This window comes from Biomphalaria glabrata, chromosome 4, assembly GCF_947242115.1.
Source record: "Biomphalaria glabrata chromosome 4, xgBioGlab47.1, whole genome shotgun sequence".
Lineage (NCBI taxonomy): Eukaryota > Metazoa > Mollusca > Gastropoda > Planorbidae > Biomphalaria > Biomphalaria glabrata.
In genome coordinates this window covers 54910262-54926008 of record NC_074714.1, presented here as the reverse complement: position 1 = coordinate 54926008, position 15747 = coordinate 54910262, and the positions used below count along the sequence as shown (strand labels likewise).

General features: G+C 37.0%; 1 protein-coding gene across 3 annotated transcripts in view; it reads right to left on the bottom strand.

Annotated features, from left to right (window-relative positions):
• Nucleotides 1–1370: 1370 nt before the first annotated feature.
• Nucleotides 1371–15747, bottom strand: part of LOC106053422 (uncharacterized) — a 43560-nt gene continuing 29183 nt past the window's right edge. For all 3 annotated transcript variants that reach the window (XM_056026568.1, XM_056026569.1, XM_056026570.1), the window contains 5 exons: nucleotides 14637–14833; nucleotides 12232–12309; nucleotides 9507–9582; nucleotides 6055–6414; nucleotides 1371–1757 (listed from right to left, as the gene is read on the bottom strand). In XM_056026568.1, coding sequence (XP_055882543.1) covers nucleotides 1729–1757; nucleotides 6055–6414; nucleotides 9507–9582; nucleotides 12232–12309; nucleotides 14637–14833 — 740 coding nt within the window. In that variant the 3' untranslated portion in view covers nucleotides 1371–1728. The remainder of the gene's footprint in view (nucleotides 1758–6054; nucleotides 6415–9506; nucleotides 9583–12231; nucleotides 12310–14636; nucleotides 14834–15747) is intronic.

The following is a 15747-nucleotide window of genomic DNA, read 5'->3' as shown; positions in this document are numbered from 1 at the left end:
TAGTAAAAAAAGTAAACATTTATATAATTTGATAACAATCTGTTGTAAATATATATCCGACAGCAAACAAGGCACTGGGTAGGTGGGGTCTGTTGCAGAGATGTCTGCTTTAATTTGTTTTGTTTGTTGTTGTTGTTGTTGTTGTGTCTGTTTCTTTAGTTAGTGTCTGTTTCTTTAGTTAGTGTCTGTTTCTTTAGTTTGTGTCTGTTTCTTTAGTTAGTGTCTGTTTCTTTAGTTATTGTCTGTTTCTTTAGTTAGTGTCTGTTTCTTTAGTTAGTGTCTGTTTCTTTAGTTAGTGTCTGTTTCTTTAGTTAGTGTCTGTTTCTTTAGTTTGTGTCTGTTTCTTTAGTTAGTGTCTGTTTCGTTAGTTAGTGTCTGTTTCTTTAGTTAGTGTCTGTTTCCTTAGTTAGTGTCTGTTTCCTTAGTTAGTGTCTGTTTCTTTAGTTAGTGTCTGTTTCTTTAGTTAGTGTCTGTTTCTTTCGTTAGAGGTATAAAACGGGGCAATCATTTATATCATTAATTTGCGAGGACACAGTACTGCTGCAGACACAAATACTGCTTCTTCCCTAGTGCTAATAAAATACTCTGAAAGACACAAAGATTAAGGCACATTCCTCGTCCCATATGCTAGGACAAATTTGTACAAATACTCCTTCTTCCCTAGTGCTATTAGAGCATGGAATGGGTTGCCTGAGCTAGCCTGGAAAACCAGTGACTTGGCAGAATTTAAGTCATTGGTTAATATGCATGACTGAATGCATGACGCGTAGGACGTAATCATCTTCTTTTTTGAAGTAACGTCTGTATTATATAAGATAAGATAAGAAATATAGTTATATTTTCGCCTCTTTCTAGATAATTCAGCTCAAATATATTTACTGTCTTTGTGTTTAACTGTTTCGTGGGGATATTTTCATCTTTGAGTTTGACTAAACTGTAATGCATATATTTTTTTAACTTATACACATTTTTTTTAATTAAACATTTTAAAAAATTAAAAAGTAGGAATTCAGAAAGTTCAATTTTAACAAACAAACGACACAAAAGCATTTCAACAATTTACAAAAAATCCAAAATAAAAAAAGGTCGATTTTAACAAACAAAACAAAACAAAACATTTCATCAATTTAAAAAAAAAAAAGCAAAATAAAACAAATAGACGAAGTCAAAACTTGTGGTAAACATTTTTAAAAAATTAAAAAGTAGGAATTCAGAAAGTTCAATTTTAACAAAGAAACGACACAAAGCATTTCAACAATTTACAAAAAATCCAAAATAAAAAAAGGTCGATTTTAACAAACAAAACAAAACAAAACATTTCATCAATTAAAAAAAAAAAGCAAAATAAAACAAATAGACGAAGTCAAAAATTGTGTTATCAGTTTCTATAAATCGAATATTTACTTGATGAAATATTCAAAGACAAAATATTCTTTGTTCTATCATTCAAATATGAATGCATAAATAAATATTATAAATTAAAATTGTACAAGATCCTAGATGGACAACCTTGTCTAAATTATGGCGAGTATACATAAAGTAAATAAAAACATTCTATCCATCTATGGAGTTTGAAAATCTTCTGGATGTGTAGTTGGCAACATCTATCTGCTCTTCAATCCCTAGAAAGGCTCCATGGTATTTGAATAGCAAGCACTGCCCAGCGTTTGTGGTTTTGATGTTTAAAAACTAGATTCTGGGTGGAAACTTTGTATTCATTGCTCGCAGCTACTTCGTTGATTTTTTACCCTTCACTTCTAAAAGCGAAAAAAAGTTGATTAAATCCTACTATATAATTGATAATAATAAGAATAATGATAATTGTGAAAACCTAAATAATCGATAAGGAAATTTGTCTTACAATTTGTGCATTACACCAAACAAAACATTATAACTATCGAAAACCAAAATATACATTCACACCAGACTCACTCATAATTTACACGTGAAAAGTTTATATCAGTTTCTAATTAACGATTTGATTTGTCAGGACAACAAAAAAATTGTTTGTGTCTGTTTGTCTTTGCTATCGGTGTCTTGTATCTCTTTTGTGATGGTAAAAAAATCTTGACCCAAAGGAAGATTTTATTATTTGTAGAATCTTTTTATGGATGTCTCAAACAAGTGCCCAAATGGGGTATGTAGGACGTAATCATCTTCTTTTTTGAAGTAACGTCTGTATTATATAAGATAAGATGTTCTTTTGCCAATGACTTTACCAGCAGCATTTAGGATTCTATGAAGTTTATTTTTATTATTAATGTTCAGATAACTACTATCGATTTGTGGGAGTGAACTAGACAAAAGCCCATAGCCCAAGACACCACAAAACGAAAATGGAGCTGGATAGGACACACCCTGCGAAACCCAGCTACCAATGTTGCAAGGCAGGCACTTGAGTGGAACCCACAATGAAAGAGGAAAGTGGGCGAGCCCAAGCAAACCTGGAAAAGATCAGTCATCAGTGAAGCTGAGGGTACTGGAATGACATGGGAGCAGATGAAGAAAGCTGCTCAGAACCGAGTTCGGTGGAGAGGTGTGGTTGCGGCCCTATGCTCCCCTGGGAGTACACAGGATTAAGTCAAGTAAGTCAGATTGCCATACTAGGCAGTGATATGAAAACTTAAAATACTGCAGATGTGAGCGTGATAATACATTACCAAGGCTTTTTCGCTAACATTAAATAATGACATTTTTATAAGTTATCGTAATCTTATTTCCTTAGATATATATCAACCTAATTCCGAGCTGCAATTTTAATCCATGATAACTTATATGACATAGAAGAGAGCACCTGGCTGCATGCGGTCTCAGAACAAGACAGCTGGAGGTCACTCACAAAGGCCGCGGGATACACATTTGAGACCTAAAGAAAATCCGCTGCCTAGGACAGACGCAGACGGCGAAAAGAAAATCGTCATCGACCACCAGCTGACAATGGTTATGTCTGTCCTGGATGTGGCAAAATATGTAGATCACAGCTGGGGCTGCGTAGCCACGGGAAATACTGCATTCCTCATTAGAAGACAAGCCTAATCATTATTATATGACATTTGACCCGGAAATAGAAGAAAGTTTCATTCGTCCAGATCGGTTATATCTATTTTGTTATATTGGCACATTTCAGTCATTGCGTTGGCTCGGACATGCCACCCGCAGGCCAGATGAAAGAATTCCCAAAGCCATTCTTTCACCTCATCTCAACGAGGGACTCAAGACTAACCAACAGCGATGTTTTGCTAGAGGGATCTCAGGACTACACGCAATAGAATGTTCAGTGCATTTTAAAAATTGTAACTTAACATCATTTTTAAATATCTTACTTGTATTTTGTGAAACACGGCCGAATCCCAAAAAGAAATCAGTTTACCATGCAGCCCACTTATAGGTGTATCGTTTTTGTTTGGTCAATTCATGTCATAAATATTTAAATTTTATTTCGCCTCCTTTTAAATTAAAATTCCGTAAATATGCACGACTTAGAAATCAGAAAAACGAACAAAATCTTTGTCTGAAATATGTGTTTGGGTGGTCATTAGAAATATGAAAAATACAAAGAATGTGGTCGAGAGGAAGAAGGAAAATCATATTGCATTTTTCAAAATTTATCAACTTCAGATGTGAAATTTTGAAAAATGCATAATTATCTAAGCAGGAAATCTACAGAAAACTGGAAAACATGTCAAGGGGTCTACGAGACAAAAAAGTTTGGGAACCACTGATTTAGTAGTATATTTGATATATAGTGTTTAGTATCGATCCGAGGTAAATACACCTACTGAGCCCAGTAAAGATACTGACAGACAGAGGCCATAGTTTTAAGAGGAAAATAAACTCTGCTCTATCAGAAAGCCTTAAAACAGATGCCGCCTCATGCATGAACTGTGGCCATGTTTGCCTCTCCAGAATCGGCAGATTTTGCCCCATGGAAGGAGTAGAAACTAACACTGGTATTATCTCTGGGCGCCACTGTCTTTCAAGAGAGACGGAACACTGCGTTTCAGCCCATCAATCCTAATCAAAACTAACAGCAAATGTCTATTGATGGATACTTAGAAATATAAAAATTCTATTTTAAAACACTAACGTAGCAATAAAAAATCAGATGTCACACTGGCCTTTGAAATGATCACCTAAAGTGGACATACAGCTTACACTCAGAATTAGAGGCACAGAGCGAAGATGTCTGTCAGTGACTGGTTTCTGAAAGACAGATTTAGGGCTTGCTGGGCACACATTTGAGACACAAAGAAAATATCTTGCCAGAGACGGCGAAAAGAAAATAAAAAATGTCACATACTACAATGTTCTTTTATTGACCCTAACTATTTTATTTTTTGCATTGCCCCTAACTAACATGTTCTTTTATTGCCCCTAACTACTTTAGGTTTTTATTGCCCCTAGCTAACATGTTCTTTTATTGCCCCTAACTACTTTAGGTTTTTTATTGCCCCTAGCTAACATGTTCTTTTATTGCCCCTAACTACTTTAGGTTTTTTTATTGCCCCTAGCTAACATGTTCTTTATTGCCCCTAACTACTTTAGGTTTTTTATTGCCCCTAGCTAACATGTTCTTTATTGCCCATAACTGCTTTAGGTTTTTTATTGCCCCTAGCTAACATGTTCTTTATTGCCCCTAACTACTTTAAGTTTTTATTGCCCCTAGCTAACATGCTCTTTATTGCCCCTAACTACTTTAGGTTTTTTATTGCCCCTAACTACTTTAGGTTTTTTATTGCCCCTAACTAACATGTTCTTCATTGCCCCTAACTACTTTAGGTTTTTTATTGCCCCTAACTAACATGTTCTTAATTGCCCCTAACTACTTTAGGTTTTTTATTGCCCCTAACTACTTTAGGTTTTTTATTGCCCCTAGCTAACATGTTCTTAATTGCCCCTAACTACTTTAGGTTTTTTATTGCCCCTAGCTAACATGTTCTTAATTGCCCCTAACTACTTTAGGTTTTTTATTGCCCCTAGCTAACATGTTCTTAATTGCCCCTAACTACTTTAGGTTTTTTATTGCCCCTAGCTAACATGTTCTTAATTGCCCCTAACTACTTTAGGTTTTTTATAGCCCCTAGCTAACATGTTCTTTATTGCCCCTAACTACTTTAGGTTTTTTATTGCCCCTAGCTAACATGTTCTTTATTGCTCCTAACTACTTTAGGTTTTTTTATTGCCCCTAGCTAACATGTTCTTTTATTGTCCCTAGCTGACATGTTCTTTTATTGCCCCTAGCTACTTTGTTTTCATCAAGGCCCCTAGCTAATCTTTTTGTAATTGCCCTTAGCTATTTTGTTTTGTCATTGCCCCTGGCTACTGTGTTTTTAACGTTGTTTCACACCTACTTTGCTCTTTCATTGCCCTCTAGCTACTTTGTTGTTTTTTTATTGCCCTCTAGCTACTTTGTTGTTTTTATATTGCCCTCTAGCTACTTTGTTGTTTTTTCATTGCCCTCTAGCTACTTTGTTGTTTTTTCATTGCCCTCTAGCTACTTTTGTTTTTTCATTGCCATCTAGCTACTTTGTTGTTTTTTCATTGCCCTCTAGCTACTTTTGTTTTTTCATTGCCCTCTAGCTACTTTTGTTTTTTCATTGCCCTCTAGCTACTTTTGTTTTTTCATTGCCCTCTAGCTACTTTTGTTTTTTCATTGCCCTCTAGCTACTTTTGTTTTTTCATTGCCCTCTAGCTACTTTTGTTTTTTCATTGCCCCTAGCTACTTTGTTGTTTTTTCATTGCCCTCTAGCTACTTTTGTTGTTTTTTCATTGCCCTCTAGCTACTTTTGTTGTTTTTTCATTGCCCTCTAGCTACTTTGCTCTTTCATTGCCCCTAGCTACTTTGTTGTTTTTTCATTGCCCTCTAGCTACTTTGCTCAATTCATTGCCCCTAGCTACTTTGTTGTTTTTTCATTGCCCTCTAGCTACTTCGCTCTTTCATTGCCCCTAGCTACTTTTGTTTTTTCATTGCTCTCTAGCTACTTTCGCTCTTTCATTGCCCCTAGCTACTTTTGTTTTTTTCATTGCCCCTAGATTGCTACGCTGTTCACTTACTTGCTGGTTTCGATTTCTCCATGACGGCAAACAGGACAACGATCATGGTGAACAGGCCCGCGGCCGCCAGTCCTCCCATCAGACCCCCGACCAGCGTGTTGTTGCTGCTCTTGGTCTTCTCGTTCGACATGGCTGCTTGAACTTGAGGCTCCGTTATCATTTCGGAAGTCTCCAGCACTGTGGTCCTCTCGGTGGTGCTCGAATGGGTTAACGGCCTTAGTGTGCTCATGGTCGTCGACTGTGTAGTTGTTTCCATATGTGTGACGGCCTTCATGGTGGTAGCAGGCATAGTGGTCATCATTGCGGTCGTGGTCATTGTTTGTGGAATCATTTTCGGGACAGTAGTCATTACGCGAATTTCTGCAGAGAGTTTAGTAAAACAAAATGTACCCCCATTCAGACCTTGCGATCTAATGCTACTGTTTCAAAGTCTGACGGTCAATGTGTCACGTGGTCAGAACAACAACCAATCGCATTTACTCCCCCAACTTCTGCTAGGTGCCTAAAAGCAAGGCCGTTCCTAGCAATTGCGGGGCCCTATGCGAAACTGATTGCGCGGGGCCTAGTCTGGTGGGAATAAGGATAATAAGTGAAAATTAAGAATTTGTATTAGAAAATAAATTCGGCTTTGCATTTATTCATTCTTTTCTAAGTACAAAAGTGCGATCAAGTTAACTTTACTTTACGAGCTTTGCAACCTATGGCATATTTATATGCCAGTGACTATAAAAGTAAATAAAGTATTAGAACTTCCGATTCAGGTGAAAATTCGTCTGATTATTACATTTTATTACATGAAAGCTGACAATGCCTTTTGTATCGCGAGTAGGATTGGCATTTTCCGTAATGAATGACACACACAAATGACAATTTTTTCAATTTTTCATGAGACTTTTATGAGTTTTCAGGAGATTTTAATAAGTGCAGGACATTTCCAGGAGTTTTTTGCATATATTTTGAAATTAATAATTACACATAGAATTAGCGCGGGGCCTAATGAAAGCGCGGGGCCCACTGCGACCGCATAGGTTGCAGTGGCCTAAGACCGGCCCTGCCTAAAAGTTCCAAGTTTAAAATCCCAGAGTTCACTCGGTTCGCATGTCAAGCGCTTTACCGCTCGGCTTTCACGACCTTTACTGTAGAGCAGTGTTTCTCAAAGTAGGGTACGCGTACCCACCAGGGGTACGGGAAGACTTTAAAGGGGGTACGCGATGCACCTCATAAACCATGCTGACTTCTTTTTAAGTACCCATTTATTATGTTCCGTCTTCTCATAGACACAAGGCGAGGGGTACTCAGCGTTACAAAAATTATAAAAGGGTACACTTAAGTCAAAAGTTTGGGGAACACTGCTTTAAAGAAAACACACAAAAAATCATTTGGTTGAGATTGGTGGGGGTATAGTTTTCATTTCGCTCATTGCCATATAGAAAGATTTCTTATTCCATATATGTTAGGACAAATCCCTTCAAATGCTCTGTGTTCCCTAGCGTTGTAGAACGTACACTTTAAGTATCTGACTGTGACATAATAACATACACTTTAAGTATCTGACTGTGACATAATGACATACACTTTAAGTATCTGACTGTGACATAATAACATACACTTTAAGTATCTGACTGTGACATAATGAGTAACAATGAAATGCACTTTTAGACTGGGTGTTAGAAAAGGACTTCCGGTACTCTGAGATTGTCTTATGCTACTTAAGTTGTCTGCATGACACAAGCCATCAATTCATTGACCTTTGTTCTCTGACATATCCCTATACTTATACTAAATTGAGACTTTTCATGTACTTCCATCTCTTCCTCAAGACTAAGACTAAGACTGCTTTATTGATCCTTACGGAAATTTGTTGTGATTACAAGGACTCGTTTCTCATTTAAAGACAACACAACAGAAAAATACACATAAATACAACAGACAACATAAAGAGTTCATTCAGCGACTACACACAGGTATCTTGGTGCATTTCATGTTCCCTGATCAATGAGTGGCGGTGATAGAGTCTGACCGAGTGAGGTACGAACGAGTTTTTGTTTCTCTCTCAAAGAGAGAGCCTTCGTGTCTTGTCTTTATCCATAACGGAAACCTCCATGTCTTTCCATCTCTTCCTCAAAGAAAGACCCCCAATGTCTTGTCTTCACACAAGACCAGAATCTCATTGTCTTTCCAACTCAGTGTCTTATCTTTTATCCATAAAAAAGAGTTCTTTTTTTATCACCTTTGCGTACTAACACTATCTCAACGGTGTCTTCACTTTTTTGTTTTGTTCTGCTTCTATTCCAAATCAAGGCTTGCTTTGTTATTAACAATAACTCTATCTTCATCTTTAGCATAGCGCTATAGATCTCAGACAATTAAAAGTTAATAACACGGGTCGCTGTCTGGTCGTGTGGTATGCGCGCTGGACTATCGTTCGGTCGCCTCAATGGTTCCAGGTTCATATCCTGCCCGCTGCCACCCCCCCCCCCCCGTCGTCCTGCGAGACGTTTGGACTAGGAAATAAATTATCTTATCTTATATAATATAGACGTTACTTCAAAAAAGAAGATGATTACGTCCTACGCGTCATGCATTCAGTCGTGTATATTAACCAATGACTTAAATTCTGCCAAGTCACTGGTTTTCCTGGCTAGCTCAGGCAACCCATTCATTGCTCTAATAGCACTAGGGAAGAAGGAGTATTTGTACAAATTTGTCCTAGCATATGGGACGAGGAATGTGCCTTTATCTTTGTGTCTTTCTGAGTATTTTATTAAATTTTGTTTTTGTATTTGAAGATTACGGTTCAGTGTTTTGTGTGTAATTGCTACTTTACTTTTGAGTCTTCTGTCCTGAAGGCTTTCTAAATTTAGTGATTTTACTAAAGGTGTTACTCTAGTCAAATGTAACTATTCGTTTGTTATGAATCTCACTGCTCTATTTTGTGTCTGTTCCAGTTTCTTCATGTTTTCTTGAGATAACAACTACTCTTCAACTCTAAAGGAACATCCGAAACATGTCAATCATCTTCAAAACAGAATGGGGGCAAAGCTGTGAGCTAGCTTAACTCTTTCTCTCCAAACTGACGATACCAGCGTTGATTCCACCAGAATGTGGTAAATAATTACGGAGAGAAAGAGTTAAGTGAGAAATGTGTACAACATGTTACGGTAAATATCTACTTATTCCCACCGATAGTTACTCACTGGCACAGAGAAATGGCATAAATAACAGACGAAAGAAAAGGCTCTACTTTTTGTTGTTTGTTTGTTTCCTTCAGAGTTGAAGACAGTTGACTTCTTAGTCCAAACCTTCCGCAGGACGACGGGGGATGGGAGCGGGGTAGGGTTTGAACCCTCGACCATCGATAAATCCGAACGACAGCCCAGCGCGCAAACCGCACGACCAGGCAGCCCAGGAATTAAGATGAAGATCATGGTTCTATACAAATCAGAACGTACCTTTCTTTAAGACTGTGTAAAAGTCACTTTCAGTTACAGCGCAGGAGTCGTTACATAATGGATGGAAAGATCTGATCTGAAAAGAACAAGGCCAATATAGAAATACTTTTTTCATAGACAAAGCTCATCTAATGAAAAGGGACTCAAAATCACTGCTTTATATCCCTATACTGTGTTAGGCCACAGATTTAACTCTTTCTCTCCGTAATTATTTTTTCCACATTTTAAAGGAATTCTTCATTTAGCTCATTACTATTTCACTACCCTGTTATGATTGGGCTTCAATAGCTTTGTTATTAGTTATCAGAAAATGTTGTATTTGGTATAGAATTAAAGGGAAATGCATTCTCTTTTTACATAATTCAAATTCAAGTTAATTAAATTTAATTAGGTCAAATCAACGATGGTATCGTCGATTAGGAGAGAAAGAGTTAATAGTATATTGAGTAGTTATCTCAAACCCAAACGAGTAGATAGAATAAGCCTTGAAATACTACAAGCTCGAATGAGAGACAAAATGGACGTTTAGTATGGAGGACTCCATGACAGTTCCCCCGTAAATACGTGTTTAAAGGCTGATGAAAAGTTGATTAAAGTGTTGATTAAATATTGATTAAGTGTTGATCATAATGTTGATTAAAGGTTGATTAAGTGTTGATTAAATGCTGATTAAAGTGTCAATTTAAAGTGATTAAAATGTTGATTAAAGTTTTGATTAAAGTGTCGATTAAAATGTTGATTAAAGTTTTGATTAAAGTGTTGATTAAAGGGTTGATTAAAATGTTGATTAAAATGTTGATTAAAATGTTGATTAAAATGTTGACTAAAGTTCTGATTAAAGTGTTGATTAAAATGTTGATTAAAAAGTTGATTAAAATCTTGATTAAAGGTTTGATTAAAGTGTTGATTAAAATGCTGATTAAAATGCTGACTAAAGTTTTGATTAAAGTGTTGATTAAAGTGTTGATTAAAAAGTTGATTAAAATCTTGATTAAAGGTTTGATTAAAGTGTTGATTAAAATGCTGATTAAAATGCTGACTAAAGTTTTGATTAAAGTGTTGATTAAAGTGTTGATTAAAGTTTTGATTAAAATCTTGATTAAAGGTTTGATTAAAGTGTTGATTAAAATGTTGATTAAAATGCTGACTAAAGTTTTGATTAAAGTGTTGATTAAAGTGTTGATTAAAGTTTTGATCAAACATTTAAACGTTAATTAAATGTTGATTTAAGAGTTGATTAAAATGATATCAAGTTATTTAGAGAAGCCGAGCGGCCGTGCGAACTCGCATGAGATTGAATAGTCTTGGGTAAGATCGCAACAACTACAAGGTTTAAATTTCTTTTTCTATTTAAAACAAAATTAAGAATTGATTAACTAGCTGGCTAATTCGCTGATTGATTCATGTATTGATATCGACTATAAATAATTGTGCAAAGTTTCAACGTGATCCCACAATGGGAAGTGGGAGAAAAAACGTGTACACAATTTGTACCAGACAGACAGACGGACAGACAGACGGAGTGACTTGATAGAAGCTTTGTACAAATATTGGAGTACTATAAGTGGACAAAATAAAGAGGCCTTGCAAATCTTGGACGCTAACTGCAGAATTAGAACCGAAATTCTATAGAAGGATCCAGGGCCGGCGTTAGGCATATGCACACTGGGCAACAAAAAAATCATACAGATTTTTTAATATGAGTTAGAAACATAGCTTTTTATATAGCGCTACTTTCATGCTTATAGCATGCTCAGAGCGCTTTGGTCCAATCTCATTTGTGAGACCGGTGGGGGTATCAAGGAGTTGGTTTTCCGTGCTGCCTTTAGGCGCTCAGTAAACACAACTCTGCCCGAGACGAGTGTCGAACCTCGAGTCCCCTTCTAGGTAGCCGAGACAATCCAAGTTCAAGCGCACTTAGCCTCTCGACCACGCTTTCAATAAAAAGGTCAGTCATTTTTCAATAAATTTGCACAAGGTTTAGGAGTTTTGAAAGAGCTCGTGTTAATGATATGCACTGTTACGAATGATAGAGCTCCAATCTCGGGAAATAAAATGGTCAATGTAAACAACTCCGAGAATGATATTGTTCTCCTGGACATTCTTGTTCAAACTGCCTTGTGACTATTGCATGAGTTCCTTAATTCTATTCAATCGGAACACTCCAATCTGCTTTACTCTACGAAAGTAAAATGACTTAACTTTTTTCTCTCCGTTATTATAGCTAACCATTGAATGGGGTCACCACCTCAACGAAAATGCTTCCCAGGATATACACCCCAATATTTTATACACATCATGTATAATTATGCATTATTTTGTCATGCGCCGTTTTGTCGGGAAATTTCGCGCTATTTTGTCGCTGTTTTGTCGGCTCACCATGTATAGTCAGCGAGAAAGAGACTTGCTTGGCAACTTTGGTTAATAGAACTATTAAAAAAAACAAAACATGCTAAATATAAAAAAAATACTTTTCAAAGACAACGCATATCCAAGGAGAAGAACTCCACATTTACAGGAATATTCTCTATCTATTGTGAGATCTATTATCCTTTTTTCGATATCAAATTTAATTATTTACCACAATTGATTAATTTAGTTCATTGACTCAAATGTTCGAACAAGATGAATTGTGCAGAGAAGTAACGTGTTCAAACTTTGCGCTAGACAGACAGAGAGACAGACAGACTGAGTGAGTGGATACAAGCTTTGTATACAGACTTACAGAAACTTTAAAAGTTCCAACCACGTTTTCATAAGTAATGGCGCATTCCTGTTTTTTTTCGCTCGTTTGGCAAGTTTCCTGAGAAAGAGAGACATTTTACAATTATTGAAGATACACTAGATGTATTTTTATGAAGTGGGTTACGACATTAGAATAAACTAGCCGGATTTGGAGGAGGCGCGGTGGCCGAGCGGTAAAGCGCTTGGCTTCCGAACTGGGGACCTGGGTTCGAATCCTGGTGAAGACTGGGATTTTTAGTTTCGGGATCTTCGGGCGCCTCTGAGTCCACCCAGCTCTAATGGGTACCTGATATTAGTTAGGGAAAAGTAAAGGTGGTTGGTCGTTGTGCTGGCCACATTACACCCTGGTTAACCGTAGGCCACAAAAACAGATGACCATTACATCGTCTGCCCTATAGACCACAAGGTCTGAAAGGGGAACTTTACTTTAGCCGGATATGACCTACGTCCTGCGGGCCTTAGTTTTGGGTATTCCTTATCTAGTGGATTGGATTTAGATCTGTCAAACACTGTTCCCTTCACTTTAAAATTTTTTGCCACCAAAATAAAGTATAGCGTGAATATGGGTCCAGACTTAGGCTTAAGGTTAACTAGACAGCCTCATGGGGCCTCCAATTGATGTGGGCCACAAACAAAGAATTTTAGTTTTCGAAACATGAATCAAATCTCAAACATAGCAGAACTCTATGGCTTTATGTCTGCTAGCCTCGTTCTCAACATAGCAGAACTCTATGGCTCTGTGTCTACTAGCCTCGTTCTCAACATAGGAGAACTCTATGGTTCTATGTCTACTAGCCTCGTTCTCAACATAGCAGAACTCTATGGTTCTATGTCTGCTAGCCTCGTTCTCAACATAGCAGAACTCTATGGCTCTATGTCAACTAGCCTAGTTCTAAGTTTCTACTACGAGTCAAGGTTTATTAATGAATGTTTAGATCTACTTGTCAGACTACATTAGTTTGAGGACCATTGTTTCTTCCTTGTGGTGAATTGTCGAAACGTTATTTCCTGTCTGGTGATCACGAATCGTCCAGGAAGCGCGCTAGTGCTATCGACGCTATATGAATCTAACTTATATAGATACAGGACTGCTTATAATTCATTACATATTTTTCGGTCTTAATATTTTGTATTTCTATTTCCTTTCAGGCCACCCTATTCACTTCGCATAGGGCCTCCCATTACCTATGGCCGGCCTTGGTTTACCCGTATAGCGGACATATTCATATCAAATATAAAAGGGTTTAGTCAATTTGCTAAAAAGTTTCATTCTTCAAAAACAATATGGTATTGTTTTTTTTTTTTAAGGGCCCTCCAGTTGTGGGAAGAACATTAAACATAAACTACAATACAGCCTTCCTGATGGACATTTTTAATTTCGGGATCTTTTGGGCTCCATTGGGCTACCTGACATCAGTGGAGAAAAAGTAAAGGCGATAGGTCGTTGTGCTGGCCACATGACACCCTCGTTAACGTTGCGCACAGAAACGGGTGACCTTTATATCATCTGCCCTTTAGGTCTGAAAAGGGACCTTTTACTTGAGTTTGAGTTTTTTGCTTGGCACATCGGCACACTTTAGGCCATGTTGTGCCCGTCATCCTTCAAGGGTTACGCCCCCCTTCCTGTCACAAGAGCTGCCTTGAACTGTACGTACTTTTATCCCCACGAGATAGATACTCATGGCAAACCAGTAACACAGACTAAAAACGCAAAATACCTAGGTGTTATAATAAATGAAAAACTGTCATGGAATCCACATATTGATGAAACTACAAAAAAAAAAAAATCAAACAAAGCATTAGGATTTATTAAAAGAAATTTCTATAAATCAAATAAGAACATAAAACTAAAATGTTATTTAACCTTGGTTAGGCCAATAATAGAATATGCATCCTCCATTTGGGACCCCTCAACTCAAGAAAACATTAAGAAACTGGAACAGACACAAAATAGAGCGGTGAGATTCATAACAAACGAATATTCACATTTGACTAGAGTAACACCTTTAGTAAAATCACTAAATTTAGAAAGCCTTCAGGACAGAAGGCTTAAAAGTAAAGTAGCAATCATACATAAAACACTGAACCATAATCTTCAAATACAAAAAAACAAAATTTAATAAATACTTTGAAAGACACAAAGATAAAGGCACATTCCTCGTTCCATATGCTAGGACAAATTTGTACAAATACTCCTTCTTACCGAGTGCTATTAGAGAATGGAATGGGGTTGCCTGAGCTGGCCAGGAAAACCAGAGACTTGGCAGAATTTAAGTCATTGGTTAACATGCATGACTGAATGCATGACGCGTAGGACGTAATCATCTTCTTTTTTTTGATGTAACGTCTGTATTATATAAGATAAGATAAGAAGAAGATACTCACATCATACGCAACCATTTGCTCCGGCGATTGCTCCCCCGTTTCGGACAGGGTGTAGGTCACACCAAATGTTCTGCCCGAGAAGAAGTTTCTGTTCTCATTAAACTTCACCTCAAAGTCGTCCTCGTCCGTTAAGCGACGTAACACTATGTAGGGGCTCCAGATCGGAGCTACCTCTGCTAAGGTTGTCTTTCCATAAGCTTCAAAATGTTGCATTACGAGAGAGAGAAAAAAAAAATTTTGGTTGATCTGTACATCTTTTAGGGTCAATATTATGCAACATAAACACATAATTTGCAAACACAAACACAAACACCAAATAAAATGCTCACCAAAAAAAATATAAGATTACAATCTTTCAAAATTTAGCAGCATACTATGCATCTTTAATGTCAGAAGAGTTTTTAATGCCCTAAATCAAACGAGAATACAAATGACGTCCTAAGTATTGCATTTGTCAATCTAACGTTAGACCACAGACCTATATATAGTCCACCTTTGACTAGAGTAACACCTTTAGTAAAATCACTAAATTTAGAAAGCCTTCAGGACAGAAGGCTCAAAAGTAAAGTAGCAATCATACATAAAACACTGAACCATAATCTTCAAATACAAAAACAAAATTTAATAAAATACTCTGAAAGACACAAAGATAAAGGCACATTCCTCGTCCCATATGCTAGGACAAATTTGTACAAACACTCCTTCTTCCCTAGTGCTATTAGAGCATGGAATGGGTTGCCTGAGCTAGCCAGGAAAACAAGTGACTTGGCAGAGTTTAAGTCATTGGTTAATATGCATGACTAAATGCATGACGCGTAGGACGTAATCATCTTCTTTTTTGAAGTTACGTTGTAAAATGTAAAATGTTTTACATGTTTCAATTGTTTCGGATGTTCCTTCAGTCACTTCAGAGTTGAAACCTCCCGCAGGACGACGGTATTATATAAGATGAGTAACTATAGACTAGACTAAATTTAATAAAATACCCTGAAAGACACAAAGATAAAGGCACATTCCTCGTTCCTTATGCTAGGACAAATTTGTACAAATACTCCTTCTTCCCTAGCGCTATTAGAGCAAGGAATGGGTTGCCTGAGCTAGCCTGGAAAAC